The following is a 15814-nucleotide window of genomic DNA, read 5'->3' as shown; positions in this document are numbered from 1 at the left end:
AGTACCGAATGGTTTAAAAAGACGTGCAAATGATAAACTTTTGTGTTGATGCAACACTGACCCGATTAGGCAAAAATTGAGCGAAAGTCTTGTCTGGCAGTGTGCAGCAGCTATTTTAGTGCAGACGAGATGCGCTGATGTGAGGCAATTTTGAGAGTGAGAGAGCGGATTTGTAAAATAAATTTCCACGACTTTTCCAAAGCTTTCTGGGGTTTTCATGACCGTACGAACCATGTAAATGGCTATTTTTTATTTTTTTTAAATCTTCTTGATTAAAGTGAAAAAAAAATCATAAATTCCAGTTTATGCTGTTTGATTATGGCTTCGAATGTCGCAGTTGGAAGCTGGAAGTTGTTAGCCCCGACTGGCCCGTACGCGGTGTTGAAATGCGACTAATAATTTCTGACTGGCACATAACTGAACAAATGTAAACGGGTTAAGGCGGGGCCCCCTACAAGGCGGGGCCTTTGGGCTGCAGCCCAGTCAAGCCCAATGGTAAGTCCGGCCATGGTCATATGCCTTTGCTGACCGAAATAGTAACACTTTATATGAAGCTGTATTTATAATACATTATAAGAGTATTCTTAAGGCATTATAATGAATGCATAATGTATATTAAAAAATCATAATATGTTGTATAATCTCATGAGTAATCATAACAACAGTTTTAATGCATTATAATTTTTACTTATTTGTGGTTATAGCTTTTAAGATTATGATGATTTCTAATGCACAATGAACACAATGCATCCACTTAATTTACAATGGATTATATTTCCCATAGTTATAATGTATTATAAGTCTCATATCTTGCCATTATTAACTTGTTAATTTACTTTAAGCAGACAAAGACCACTTATAAATAATAATAATAACAACAACAACAACAATAATAATACAAATATTTTTTTCTTGAACAGCCATTATATCAGATATCTGATCAGATGAATGTGTAATATGGCACATTTGATTGTAACTATATTTATTTTAATGTCAGTAAGATAGTAAGATGCTGTACAGATTTTAAATAAATAATGTCAATATATAAGACTTATAATCCATTATAAATTAAGTGGATTTAACATGGTGTTTATTGCATTTTATAAATAATCATAGTCATAAAAGTTATAACCACAAATAAGTTATAATGTATTATAATTGTTGTTATGATTATTTATGAGATGAAATGCCATATCATTTTTTTATAATGCAGTATGCATTCAATATTATGCCTTAAGAATACCCTTATAACGTGTTATGAAAATGGGCTTCATTGAAAGTGTTACCACTGAAATAATAACTTCTCACTTAAATTCTCGATTCTTCTTCTTCATTCATTTTCATACAGGCCGTCTGTTGCCAACAAGAAAAGGAAAGCAATTGAAAAAGACTTTTGTGTGCAATGCATGAATGAGACAGACAATTAAAAATTTTTAAATATTTTGCTCTTAGTAATAAGTATTCAACATGTCATGACATTTGTGAAACTTTTTCTAATATGCACCACTGTTTCCACAGTAACACGTCATGATGCGTTAAGACTCTTATTCTGATTTTTTATAACAATGGTTTAAATATACAGTTAACCCAACAGTAATGTTTGCAGCAATTGCGTTATATGAAAAATTATGTTTTGACTTGTAAACCAATGCATATACTCCCTCTTCAGTCTTGAAGAACCTAGTAATGACTGCTAAACCTAACATAACTGTTTTTTATTCTGTTGTAGTCAAGCTAGAACAATAGTAGACAAGATAATAATAGTTAGAAAGCTCTTATTATTGTGTTGGTGGTGTAAAATTATTCTCTCATCATTTATATCAGTGGCTCTCTCATTAAGATTATATAACAACAAGCACTTTTAATGAAATGCATTGAGACTCATATTGCAGTGTCTTAGATTCATTCATTAATTCCGATTGCTTCTATTTCGGTTACTGAATTATTGACCTATGTGCACTAATGAATACACATAACAAATGCAGCTCTAGAAATGCTGAATATTGGCATCAAATGCATTTTCTGCAAAATTCCTTCAATAAAAAAACAAAAAACAACCAAAAAAACAGTGTGAGGTTCTTGGGAGATTAAAGTTGCATTCACATGTCACACATGTCATCTTCCCTTACAAACAAAAGTGAATCTCTCAAATATCTCAAAGTCAGTTTTGTGTTGCACCATGAAACATTTATTCCGGTCATATAATGTTAGACGCTTGGGACATGGCTTCAGCATTACTGTGACTATTTCAAACACGTCTTGGAAATGAAATGTTCAGATGTAGCTAAGGTGACAGGAAATGCCCACCCTGCAGCATTTCCACTGTCATTTGTTTATTTGTCCTCTTCTTTTTTTAGAATTCCCACATCGCAATTTCCATTAGTTTTGAGAAAGACTAACCCTAAAGCACTAGGTATTTCACTCGTCCATGTCAGTAACCCTCATGCCATCGAGGAATGAAGAGTATGAGGGAGTTTCTCCTCATCAAGTGACAAATCTGAATTGACAGGGAGGCAGAGGAGTCGAGAGTTATCAGCTTCTTTTCCTAGGTAACCAGGGACATGCATTGATCCTTGGAATGCCATTTAGCCATTTGAATAGACTCGCCATGCTGGAGCTCTCATTACACGTCCCTTGCACCAGCATTCATGATCCATGTTATTATACTAGAACAGCTGTTCCATCAAAAATGTATTAGATGTTTCGCAGAATGGCAAACAGCAAGATCGCAATGGGCTTTTAGGCCAATTTTCATATCTTAGATCTTCACGGGTAACAGCTAATCCCAACTTTTCAGTGGAATTAAAATGTGATCGCTGGCTGTGTTTCATTTCGCCCCCATGAAAGTACAGTTTGTCCTCTTTCCTTCAAACAGATGTTTCTTGGATATCTGCCATCGCCTCCAGTGAGTCTCCAGTGGACGCCGGCTCCCCAACGAATCAACACGTCTCGCTCTCAGCCCACAATGTGAGTGCTGCCCGACGAGTCTCTGCGACAACAGGATTTTAAACCATGGCCATCAGCCAAGCCCTGCGAACTGGTCCGATCGGCATCTAGAGCTGCCCACCGCAAGAGAGAGACCTCTGGGTGAGCGAGAGCAGGAGTTCAAACTTTGCGACTCTTTAACATGAGAGCAGCCAGCAGCCCTGCCTGTCTGTCCCCTCTGCTGCTGTGCCTGTGTGTGCTCCAGAGGAGCTATGGGACCCCTTCTCCGCCCAGCCCCACATTCATCCACAACCAGACCAAACTGCCTGACGGCAACAAGGACTCGCACCATCGCCCTAAGCGAGGCTGGATCTGGAATCAGTTCTTCGTTTTGGAAGAGCACATTGGGCCGGATGCCCAGTATGTGGGGAAGGTAAGAGACCTATTTTTGTTTCGATCTGTGTGCAGGTGTGGGAATTGTGGTTAAAACACAGGTGATTAACAAACTGAGCTGTTGTGTTTTGTATGGTTTGTTGAGCAAATGGTTTCTCGAAAGAGTGCTGTTTTAACCAGAGACAATGGCGGTGCATCATGTTTTTGGATTCTAATTGAAATGTGCGATGTCACCATGTTCTTGTAATCATATTTTCTTGGAAGCGAGTAAATAGTGCAGGTGACTAATCAGAAAAAATATCCATGTTTCTCCGAACAGCATGTTTTTGTCAGAAAATTGATTTGGCTTGCAAATTAAAGGCTGACCCGTTACATCCATCCTGCTAATAAGAGTGTAATTATTTTGACTGTCAACTACAGACAAACACAAGAATCCAGAGGCCTTTTTTTGTCTCTGTTGTCTTCATAAACAAGGTTTTAGACAGCTAACATTTTCTTATGATAATCATTTGGAGTACCTTTTATTCTGGGACTCTGGAAAAATTCCAGAGATCCCTCTGTGGCTTATAAACGTCAACAGAGGCATAAACAATTATTTTGCCCATTCGGTTCTGTGAAGACTGGCCTATGGAGTCAAATCAATGCCACATATAGCCTACTTGCAAAAGAAAATAAAGTTTTGCAAACGAAAATGAAAGTATTGAGAAAAAATAAATAAATGTGCTTTTTGCAAACAAAAATAAAGAATTGCAAAAGAAAATGAAGTATTGCGAGATAAAAAAATTTGCAAACAAAAATAAAGTATTGCAAAATATAAATGAAACAGAGCAAAAGCAATGATTTTGCACCTCATATTTTCCATGGCTATAGCTACTATACATCTGTCAAAACAATGCCAGAAAGTGAAACACACAGAAACGTGAAGCGCATAGGGAAAAAACGAAATCGTGAGCTCATACTTGACTGAAACACAAAATAAAAGTAGCATTGCAAATAAATTAGGCTGCGTTTACACTTGGCATTAACATGTGACCTGTATCCGGATGTTGTCCACATACACATTGAAAAGACAAGTGTAAACGCGCTTCTGATCGGCCCCTCTCTCCCGATCTGTCGGAAGAACAGAGTGCTAGTGAGACTCGTACATTTATTTTGATTTGTAAAATGTCCCACAACTGAAAATAGTTTTTACACTAGATTAGTTAAGGATACAAGTTATTCATTCATAAGAGTCATGTGTTCGGGAATCTAGTATATGATTCTAAGTCACTGAAAAGAATCAGATCATAAGAGTAATTTGTTCGGGAGTCTGACTACACTGGTTGCGCTGTAAGATTTTGATTCACTGAGAAGAACTGACTCATAGGAGTCTTTTTTTTCTGTAATTGGACTGCTGGTTGCACTATATGATTCAGTGAAAAGAACAGATTCATTTTGAGAGTCATTTGTTCTGTAATTGGACTACACTGGTTGTGTTGTATGATTTTGATTAACTGATAAGAACAGACTTGTGAGAGAGGGCAGAGCCCCAAGAAGAGAGAGGCAGCAAAGAAAAGAGCCAAGAAAAAGAGGTAGCAAAGGAAAAAGCCAGAGCAACAGTTACAGTCCTCTTTTATCCCTTTCTTGACCATGTGACTAAAAACCAAATGTGAGACATTCAAACTGACCAATCAGCAGATTACAACTTCACCCACTGTGCAAAAGGTGTGACAATTAGAAGACCCCCGATGTATACACATGTTGGCCTACAGGCCTTGATCGATATCAGCACTTCTGTGCCTTTAGGAATGCCAAATGGCCCTTTTGTTACTGAAGATAGGTTTGGGACAGGAAAGCAGAAGTCTTTGATCATTTTTGACCTTACAGACTTATGGGAGTTATTAGTTCAGGAGTCTGAATATACTGGTCCTGCTGTATAATTTTAATTCACTGAGACTCATAGGGGTCATTCTTTCTCTAACTAGAAAACCGGGAAGTTTTTTTCTTCTTTTCTTCTTCTTTTATTTTCTTTTTTCAGGAAATACTATGTGATTTTGATTCACTAAACTGAGCTGACTCATAGGAGTAATTATTTCTGTAATTGAACTACTGGTTGAGATGTATGGTTTTGATTCACTAAGAACCAATTCATTAGAATAATTTGTTCTGTAATTGCACTTCACTGTGCTGTATTGGTTTTAATTCACTGACAAGAACAGACTCATAAGAGTCATTCTTTCAGGAGTCTGACCACACCAGTCGCACTGTATGATTTTGATTCACTGAAAATAACTGACTCATAGGGGTCACTGAATCAGTGAGAAGAACCGATTAATTCGTTCTGTAATTGGACTACTCTGGTCGAACTGCATGTTTTTGATCCACTGATTAGAACTGGCTCATAAGAATCATTCTTTTGGGAGTCTGAGTACACCAGTTGTGCTGTACGATTTTGATTCTCTGAGAAAAACCGACTCAGAGGAGTCATTAGATCAGGAACTGGACAAGACTAGTAACATCATAAGTAGTCTTTTTAAACATAGTCTTTAAAAGTCACTGGAGTCAATTCAACTGAGCTCTTCCTGCAACAGAGCAGACTCGGTTAGACCCTGTCTGGGAGACTTTTGACTAACATCAAAAAGGAAACTCAGTGTGACAACATTCTTACTTGTATTGAACCGCAAAACATGAAGCCAAACAGTGCCCTTGTTCTGCTCACATGGGTGCCACTTAATTTTGTGCTGCTGTGGTGTGACCTGTCTGTAAAAGATTTGAGTGAGCTGAATATTTTCTCTCAGACCTTCTTAAACTGCAATGACAGAAATGGGCTCTCAGTAGCCTCCTACACTCCTCTCCCCTCGTTTTTTTTTTTTCTCACACCTTCTCCTGCCTGGTCCCTCCAGACCACCATCTCTCTCTTTTTTTTTTTTTTGCTCTCCACTTCAGTGGTCAGATAAAAAGAGGTTTTGGGGGCCCAGGCAGACCTGTTCTCCTAAATCACTGCCTGTCCTCAAATATCTAGTGATAGGAACATAAACTATGTCACTTTATAAAAACAGATGAGAAATTTCAGTGTCTCTTTTTTTTTTTTTTTTTTTTTTTTTTTGCTCTCCACTTCAGTGGTCAGATAAAAAGAGGTTTTGGGGGCCCAGGCAGACCTGTTCTCCTAAATCACTGCCTGTCCTCAAATATCTAGTGATAGGAACATAAACTATGTCACTTTATAAAAACAGATGAGAAATTTCAGTGGGACCAAGTTTTGTGGGTTAGAAATTGAGCATAAAGGGAGGATATTTGGTTAGAAAGAAATTATCCTGAAATGTGTTGGATGAAAAACAATTCAACACCCGCAGAGCTCTGGAAACTAGTGATATTGTTGCTTTTTGGTCACTACATTTTAAAAGAATTTATGGTAAATTACAAAAAGCACATGAATAAGGTATGATTTTTAAGGTTTTCTAAAGATTTCATTCATTATGTTCTTACCAGGTCAATGTATTTTTGCCTCATTTTCAAGGGGAAGGACGTAAACAGTGTTATTTTTTAAATTATTATTCTAATTAATAATTATTTAAAAAGTTGACATGGTTTTTGTTGTAATCATAGTTCCCTTTCAGTCGGTCACTCTCGACGTCACGAAGCGAGATCCCAATTCGTCGGTCATCCGACGTGACGTCTCCGTTCCCTCCTTCAGGGAACGAGGGTTACCATACGTAACCGAGACGTTTTTTTGTCTTTTTATTTGATTTGTCTTTTGTTATTTTAATTCAATCAGTATTTCGTCATATTTCATTTATTAATTTTAGGCATGCATCTTTCACCACTGAACCCTTCAGCAAACACTATATCGTGATTTGCAAAAGAGCATCAGCCAAATGAAAAGAAACTCTTTTTTTCTTTTGTCAAGTAGCATTATGCTCATTGTCTGATTCTTGTCATAGAAGTGATACATCAGTGGTATCCATTGGTTACACAATCTACACAATAGCAGATGAAGTTTCTGGCTGAGCGAGAGACACAACACTCTCATGAGGTTCAATTCAGCTGCTCTTTGATTTATTCCACGCTTCTCTTTTATATTAAATGAATAACGTGAAAATGTTGCCAGCACGTACTCGAGCACTTCTTCAGTTTGAAAAAAAGTAAAGCAGAAAATATTTGTTTAGTGTATTTTTGCTTAGCAGATACAATTTGTTCTTCATACTGTAGATTATTGCTGTGGTAAATATGCTCCCTTTTCATGTGGAAAAGCACATACACACACACACACACACACACACACACACACATCCAGAAAGAGATGCATATGCACACAAACAGCTTAAGTTTTGAAATTTGTAATAGAGAGCTAGCAAGCTGCTGGCGCTCTGGAAGGTCTTTTTCTCTGTTAATCTCTTTACCAGCAGACTGGTAGCACACATTAGTGTGAGTGTGTGATAACTAGAAAGGGTCTACAGTAACATAAACTTTGGAGTAGAGGAAGACAAATAGAAACCAGTTCGCTGCAGTTCTATTGGAGTCTGTTCGACTGATGAATATCTGTCACTGCAGCTTTAAAGATGGAGGATTACATTAAACCACTCAGCTCCTTCTCACTAATGGCAAATTACCAAACTCAGTGCCGCCCATGCACGCTTCCTTATTCTGACGTGAAGGGCTCTTGGTGCAGTGTAAAATTGACCTTTCCATCAGCACGCCGGCTTTAATTTGCGGTTAGCGGCGAAGGCTGAGCCCTGATTTAATCAGTCCTTCCTTCTTGTAGCGTGGGCAGTTTATCAAGCCCCTGCACAAGGCAACCTGTGCTCTTAGGTCTGCGGCAGCAGTAACCGCAAACCCTACATCATGGTCATGTCTGCAGAAAGAATTGTTTTCCGTATATATGTTCTTTCAGTGCATTCTTAATGCAGACATTCCTATGAATATTAAAAAGACTGTTGGAATGAGGTCGGTCGAAGCAAGACACCTCTAATGAGGGGCTTGTTTTGACAATATAGGGCATTGTTTCTTCAAAGTCTAATTTATATGTTTGCACACTAAAATGCACTCTTAAAGGGATAGTCCACTTTAAGAGTCCAATGAAACATCTGCCATTTACTCACCCTCAAGTCTTGAATGACTTACTTTCTTCTGTGGAACATAAAAAAAGTTATTTAAAAATGTTGGTAACCAGTTTTGGTTTCTATTGACTATCATTGTATTTTTTGTCCGTGCAATGAAAGTCAATGGGACAAAAACTGATTGATTACCAATATTCTTCTAAATATCTTCTTTTTTTTCCACAGAATAAAGTCATATAGGTTTGGAACAACACAAGGGTGAGTAAATGATGACAGAATTTTCATTTTTGAGTGGACTATTCCTTTAAAGTCAGCATGAAATGGAAGCTTCAGTATTTTCTTCCTTATTGTGAGATCAGAGTGTTTGTCAAATGGGAGGAGGGAGGGGGAAGTTATTTTGGTTAAAGATTAGGAGGCCACATGCATTTGATAAAATAATGATGTGCACAGATAAATCATTTATAATAAACACTGCAATATTCCAGAAATCAATAAGAATTCAGTTTTGATTTCATGGTGGCTTTAAAGCACTGAAATGTTCATGTTGCAAGATTCAGTAGCGTCACCTCCTAGCATGCATACATTAAAAGGCTTCTGACCCATAATAGGTGCTCTAATGGATCTAAATGCATCACTTTCGCACCATAATAAAATGTCTTAGAGCTATGAATGAAGCGTAGTTGAGTGTGGGTGTGAGTATGTGTTTGACAAGGTGTGCAAACACTCAGTGGTCACCATTATAATTTAATAGGAGAATGTATTCCGAGCCGGATCAGTCTGCTTAGCATGCAAGTTGTGCAACACACCCAGTTTGTTTCAAATGGTTAATAAGCAGTGTTGGGGAGTAACAAGTTACATGTAACGGCGTTACGTAATTTAATTACAAAATAAATGTAACTGTAATCAGTTACAGTTACTAAGAAAAAATGTGTAATTAAATTACTCAAAAAGTAATCAAAAGTAATCAGTTACATTACTTTAATAAAGTAATTGAAAAAGTTACACTACTATTACATTTTAAATAGGGTAACTTGTAATCTGTAACCTATTACATTTCCAAAGTAACCTTCCCAACACTGTTAATGAGTTTCCATTGTGCTCAAGTGTTTGCTTTCATTCATAATCTTATTAATCGCATTTGATACATTTGTATTTTCTAGGCTGGCTGCTTTCAGATTTGAGTCTATATCTGTCTGGCAGGTTTCTCAAAGCCTTTCATTTGTGTGGTAATGTTGTGCAGGGGAACAGTGTCACACCTTCTGCTGGACGAGTCAATGCATTCTATCTTCCACTCATCTGACTCCCCCCTCCCTTCTTTTTTTGTTTTGTTTTTTGTTTTATGTGACCCCCCCCATTTTAAACATTTAATTTCATTTATCCTTCTTCTGAATTTCTAAAGGTGATGAATTTTCTTAAGGTGATGATAATAATTTGTTCTTCTTTTTAATTTTAATAATAATAATAACAATCATCATCATTTTATTTTCAAACATAATTTATTGTCATTTATAATGACAGTAACAATAATATTTTTAATATCAATAATAATACTTATATATAAATAATATTTATTCCCCAAAATTACCTCATTCATTTATTTATTAACAATTTATTGATTAGTCATTGTAGCTTAATCCATTTTACTTTGCTATTGCTAAATATTTCCAAGTGACAGTTATTTTTCTAGAAAAAAAAAAAACATGCTAAAGTAATGGCTAAACAGTGTTTTGGTTTTTGATTTACGTGACTAACCAATAGCTTGATTGGCCTAAGTGACATCAGCAGAAAGAAAAGTCATTTTAGATTACAAAAGCAAGCACCCCTCCCCCACCCCTTAAGAGTAACATGAACCAATCATTAACTATAAGACAAGGACTAGGAAGTAAATAGAGTCAATTTAGTTTTGAAGTTCTTCGCAAGATCTTCTCAATCATCTTGGTTTATGTGTGAATAATTATGGAAAAAGTAAACGTATCAATGAACAGCAACAGGGCATTTCCTAACAAATCTTTACTTTATTTATCCTCGGTTTAAGGAGTTCTTTGGTAATATGTAAACACGATTCAAATATTCAGTCCGTCTCTTAGGGGAACCTGATGTATTCAGAGTGAATTGTGTTTCCATAAATATCAGAGGCAAGTTCAAAACAAGAGTCACTCTTTTTTGAAGTACAATGTAGGAGGATTCTCCAATCTTTCATACTGCTGGATGCAGCAGGTGAACATGAGGATACACAGCAGGATGAAAGAGGCAGATATGAGCATCCTTAAACAGTTGTTTGGGTTCGGGTCTCAGGTTTAGCTATGTGCATAAGGGCACATTTTTGGTATGGTTTAATACTGTATATGTCCTGCTGCATTGCAGCAGTAACCAGGCATATACTCAAAGTTTTGTGGATAAAGCAATGGCCCCAGAAATAGTGTGGTTTCAGGCCCTCCTGCCATATATATCTGTGAAGGTGAATTTCCCTATTAACCAGGGGGAAAAGGTGTGGAATGTGAACGTCATTCTGACTAATTGCTCACTGCGGTGGGATTACACAGGCTGCCAAGAATTATGGGAACACAGTGGGAAAAAGAAAGCTGCTTGAATAGCAACCCAGCAACATGCAAAGTAAGTTTTTTTTTTTTTTTTTTTTTCCTCACTTTATTTACAAATTTTCAAGTATTACAAATTTTTTCAATATTTCAACAATACAGTTTAGATAACATTTTAACACTAGGTATAAAGAAAAGGGATCCGAATAAGAAATAGGAAACTAAGAAACTATCAAAATAACAGATACAATCAATTATCCCCAAGTAGTAAAGCGCAACTGCTGCTCAAATTTTTTTTTTTTCAAGGCCTCATTAGTGATCATTAGCAACTGAAATGGCAGCATTTATTGTTGGATAAGAGGCGTGAAAACAGAAGTGTTCCTCAGTTTCAGGTGATGGTCTCATCCAGCTTCCTGTACATCCCTAGTTGAAGCTTTCTGCTGTTTTGTATGCATATCGTTTTGCAGTTAGTGTCACTGTAATTGCACAAGCATAGCATATGAGATACTAATGAAGTATGTGCCACAGATGGTTTCATATATTGATTTTACACTGAAAGCTGACATGAACAGAAGTGATCATTCATGATGCATCTCTGTAAACATATGGGTCAATTACATACAAGAGTGTCCATGCTAAAGAAAAGGAAAAATCTTTTTTGAAGCACATGTGACTTACGCCTGTTTCACACCTCAAGCGTGAGCTTCGCGTCAGCTTCACGTTAGCATAGCTAGCGCCATATCACTGCAGCTGCATGCAGACTCATGAGAGTATTCACACCTGAAGCGTTTGTACAGCATCACTGCAGCGGCTCCAAAGCTACATATTTCTTTACAAAGATGACTATAAATTTGTTTTTAGAAGTTGGTCAGTTATACATTTTAAGTGTAAAAGTCTTAAAAGTTTGTTAACATGGGGATTTGCATGTTAACGTGGGGACTCGCATGCAAACAACAAAAACAGCTCAGATCATGTCGTTTCAGTCATATAGAACGTGTTGTTTTTAATGTTTGTTTTTTTTATTACACCATACTTTAACACAAACTGAATAATTAAAAACAAGTTTAAATGGGTAAATCTTCTATACATATTTTTTTATTCTTCATTTTCTTTTCTGACATATTCCAATTCTTGTTAAAACACACTAGACATGCTTATTCTGTGCGTTTTTAGCATTTTTTGTGTGAAATCATATTTATTTTGCAAAAGTGGGCTGTCACTTTAATTGAGCATGAGCAGCAGAGCAAAAATAGACCCAGCGCCGAAACCATCGCTTCAGCACTGCTCATGCAATGCTCCTGCTTGTGGTGTGAAACCGGCCTTAGACATGTGGTTTTCAATTTTTCAGTTTCAATTTAAGGTCTCTAAAATGGCATGTTATGTAACCATCGAGTAAAAAGTAATAATAGTGCTGGGCGGTATACCGAATACCGGTGTTTATTTTTCAGAATCAGAATCAGAATCAGAAGAGCTTTATTACCAAGTATGTTTACACACACAAGGAATTTGACTTGACGACAGGAGCTTCCAGTGTAGAAGAAAGTACAAACATAGTGCAGACATACATGATAGTGCAGACATACATAGGAATAACACAGTAGGGATGTAATATAACACTAATATAATAAAAAAAAGAAAAATTGAATAATGTACTATATACAGAAATAGAAGTATAGGAACAAAAGTAATTGTTTAGATAAATGTACAGATATGTTATAAGTGTGCAGATATGTTATTTACAAAGTATGCCGTTTAATATAAATATGTCAGATAACTATGTTAGTTGTGATGGACGATGTATAATTATGAAAGATTAATTGTTCAGACTGAATATAGCTTGTGGGAAAAAACTGTTCTTGTGCCTGACTGTTCTGGTGGTCAGTGCTCTGTAGCGCCGACCAGAAGGCAACAGTTCGAAGAGAGAGTGGGCTGGGTGTGAAGGGTCCAAGGTGATTTTTTTAGCCCTTTTCCTCACTCTGGAGATGTAAAGATCTTGGAGGCTGGGCAGAGGGACACCAATAATCCTCTCAGCAGTCCTGACTGTCCGTTGTAGTCTCTTGATGTCTGATTTGGTTGCTGAACCAAACCAGACAGTTATGGATGAACACAGGACAGACTCAATGATAGCAGAGTAGAACTGTTTCAGCAGCTCCTGTGGCAGGTTGAATTTCCTCAGCTGGCGAAGGAAGTACAACCTCTGCTGGGCCTTTTTTGCAATGGAGTCTATGTGAGTGTCCCACTTCAGGTCCTGAGAGATAGTGGTGCCCAGGAACCTGAATGACTCCACTGCAGTCACAGTGCTGTCCATGATGGTGAGTGGGGGGAGTGCAGGGGGTTTTCTCCTGAAGTCCACGATCATCTCCACAGTTTTGAGCGTGTTAAGCTCCAGGTTGTTAAGACTGCACCAGACAGCCAGCTCTTTAACCTCCTGTCTGTAAGCAGACTCGTCTCCATCCTTGATGAGGCCGATGACTGTAGTGTCGTCTGCGAACTTCAGGAGCTTGACAGAGGGGTCTTTAGAGGTGCAGTCATTCGTGTAGAGAGAGAAGAGCAGTGGGGAGAGTACACATCCCTGGGGAGCGCCAGTGCTGATGGTGATAGTCCTGGATGTGAGTTTGCCCAGCCTCACTAGCTGCTGCCTGTCTGTCAGGAAGCTGGTGATCCACTGACAGATGGAGGTGGGCACGGAGAGCTGGGTGAGTTTGTCTGAGAGAAGGTCAGGCATGATGGTATTGAAGGCCGAACTGAAGTCCACAAATAGGATCCTTGCGTAATTCCCAGGTCTGTCGAGGTGTTGCAGGATGTAATGCAGTCCCATGTTGACTGCATCATCCACAGACCTGTTTGCTCTGTAGGCAAACTGAAGAGGATCCAGCAAGGGTCTAGTGATGTCCTTCAGGTAGGCCAGGACCAGTCTCTCAAGTGACTTCATGACCACAGATGTGAGAGCGACAGGTCTGTAGTCGTTAAGTCCAGTGATTTTGGGCTTTTTGGGGACCGGAATGATGGTGGAGCGTTTGAAGCAGCAGGGAACTTCACACAGCTCCAATGATCTGTTGAAGATCTGTGTGAAGATGGGGGCCAGTTGGTCAGCGCAGACTTTTAAACAGGCAGGTGAAACACCATCTGGGCCTGAAGCTTTTCTAGATTTCTGCTTCCTGAAGACCCGGTTCACATCCTCTACACAGACCTTAAGCACAGGTTGAAGGGGGGGGGAGGGAGGGAGGGGGGTTGCAGGGGTGGTAGGTGAAGGTGTGAAGTGCAGATCAGAGCGGATGGGGGGTGGTAGACGATCCTTTTCAAATCTGCAGTAAAACACATTCAGATCGTCAGCCAATTGTTGATTCTCCGCAAGCTGTGGGGGTGGTGTCTTGTACATGGTGATGTTCCTCAGACCAGTCCATACTGACGCTGGATCGTTTGCTGAAAGCTCTTTTCTCAGCTTTTCTGAGTAGTTTTTTTTAGCCACTCTGATCTCCTTTGTTAGTCTGTTCCTGGCCTGGTTATACAAGATTTTATCCCCACTTCTGTAAGCATCCTCTTTGGCGTGACGAAGCTGTTTGAGTTTCCCAGTAAACCACGGTTTATCATTATTAAATGATAAGAATGTCCTGGTAGGAATGCACATATCTTCACAGAAACTGATATATGAAGTTACAGTCTCTGTGAGCTCGTCCAGATCGGTGGCTGCAGCTTCAAAGATGCTCCAATCAGTGAGGTCAAAACAAGCTTGTAAATCCTGCTCTGCTTCATTAGTCCATCTTTTTACAGTCCTTAATACAGGTTTAGCTGATTTCAGTTTCTGCCTGTAGGTCGGTATTAGATGAACCAAACAGTGATCAGAGAGCCCCAAAGCTGCTCGTGGGACAGAGTGATATGCATCCTTTATTGCTGTGTAACAGTGATCCAAAATAGTGCTGTCTCTGGTGGGACACGTAATGTGCTGCTTGTATTTTGGCAGTTCACGGGAGAGATTTGATTTGTTAAAATCTCCAAGAATGATTAAAATAGAGTCTGGGTACCTTTGCTCCATTTCAGTTATTTGTTCGGCCAGCTGTTGCATCGCGGCGCTCACGCACGCGTCCGGAGGCACGTACACATTCACGAGAATGAAAGAGGAAAACTCCCGCGGCGAGTAGAAAGGTTTACAGTTTATGATGAGTGCCTCTAAATTAGGACAGCATACCTTTTTCAGCGTTGTTACATCTGAACACCAACGTTCGTTGATGTAGAAACACAATCCACCTCCTCTGGTTTTCCCCGTTAACTCCGCGATGCGATCCGCTCTGAACAGCTGGTAGCCCGGCAGATGAAGCGCGTTGTCCGGAATGGCTTCACTCAGCCAGGTTTCAGTGAAGCACAGTGCAGCAGAGTTTGAAAAGTCCTTGTTGGTGCGGGTGAGGAGAAGAAGTTCATCCGTTTTGTTAGGAAGGGAACGGACATTCGCAAGATGAATGCTTGGGAGCGCAGTCCGAAAGCCGCGCGCGCGGAGCTTCACCAGGGCGCCGGCGCGTTTCCCTCTTCTGCGTCTGCACGCGCGTTTGAACAACACCGCTGTACCTCCGACTAGAATGTCCAACAAAACGTCCGAATAATCAAAAACCGGAAAAATGTTGTCTGGGATGTGCTGCTTAATGTTAAGGAGTTCGTCTCTGGTAAAACTTATAGAAGAAGAATGACAAAACACAGAACAAACAAACAAAAACAATAGAAGAATCGCGGAGCTCAGCGTCCTTGCTGCCATTTGCGGCGCCATGCTGGAAAATGCCATTGCCATCGAAACTTTTCTCAAGACAGTACCCTTCAGTGATACATTAATATAACCCCATAAATGTAATGCATTTTTGTACTTATTTTACTGTTTTGTTCGGGATCTACTGGGACAGTGATAAAGATCTACCAGTCGATCGCGATCGACGGGTT

At 38.9% G+C, this 15814-nt stretch overlaps 1 protein-coding gene across 1 annotated transcript in view; it reads left to right on the top strand.

Annotated features, from left to right (window-relative positions):
* Positions 1-15814, top strand: part of LOC107706951 (cadherin-18-like) — an 81607-nt gene that overhangs the window by 5931 nt on the left and 59862 nt on the right. The window contains exon 2 of the mRNA XM_016510802.1: positions 2876-3358. Coding sequence (XP_016366288.1) covers positions 3128-3358 — 231 coding nt within the window. The 5' untranslated portion in view covers positions 2876-3127. The remainder of the gene's footprint in view (positions 1-2875; positions 3359-15814) is intronic.

This window comes from Sinocyclocheilus rhinocerous, unplaced genomic scaffold (genome assembly GCF_001515625.1).
Source record: "Sinocyclocheilus rhinocerous isolate Xijiao unplaced genomic scaffold, SAMN03320098_v1.1 scaffold4461, whole genome shotgun sequence".
Taxonomy (NCBI): Eukaryota; Metazoa; Chordata; class Actinopteri; order Cypriniformes; family Cyprinidae; genus Sinocyclocheilus; species Sinocyclocheilus rhinocerous.
The sequence above is the reverse complement of the archived record's forward strand: the minus strand, read 5'-3'. Positions and strand labels throughout refer to the sequence as shown.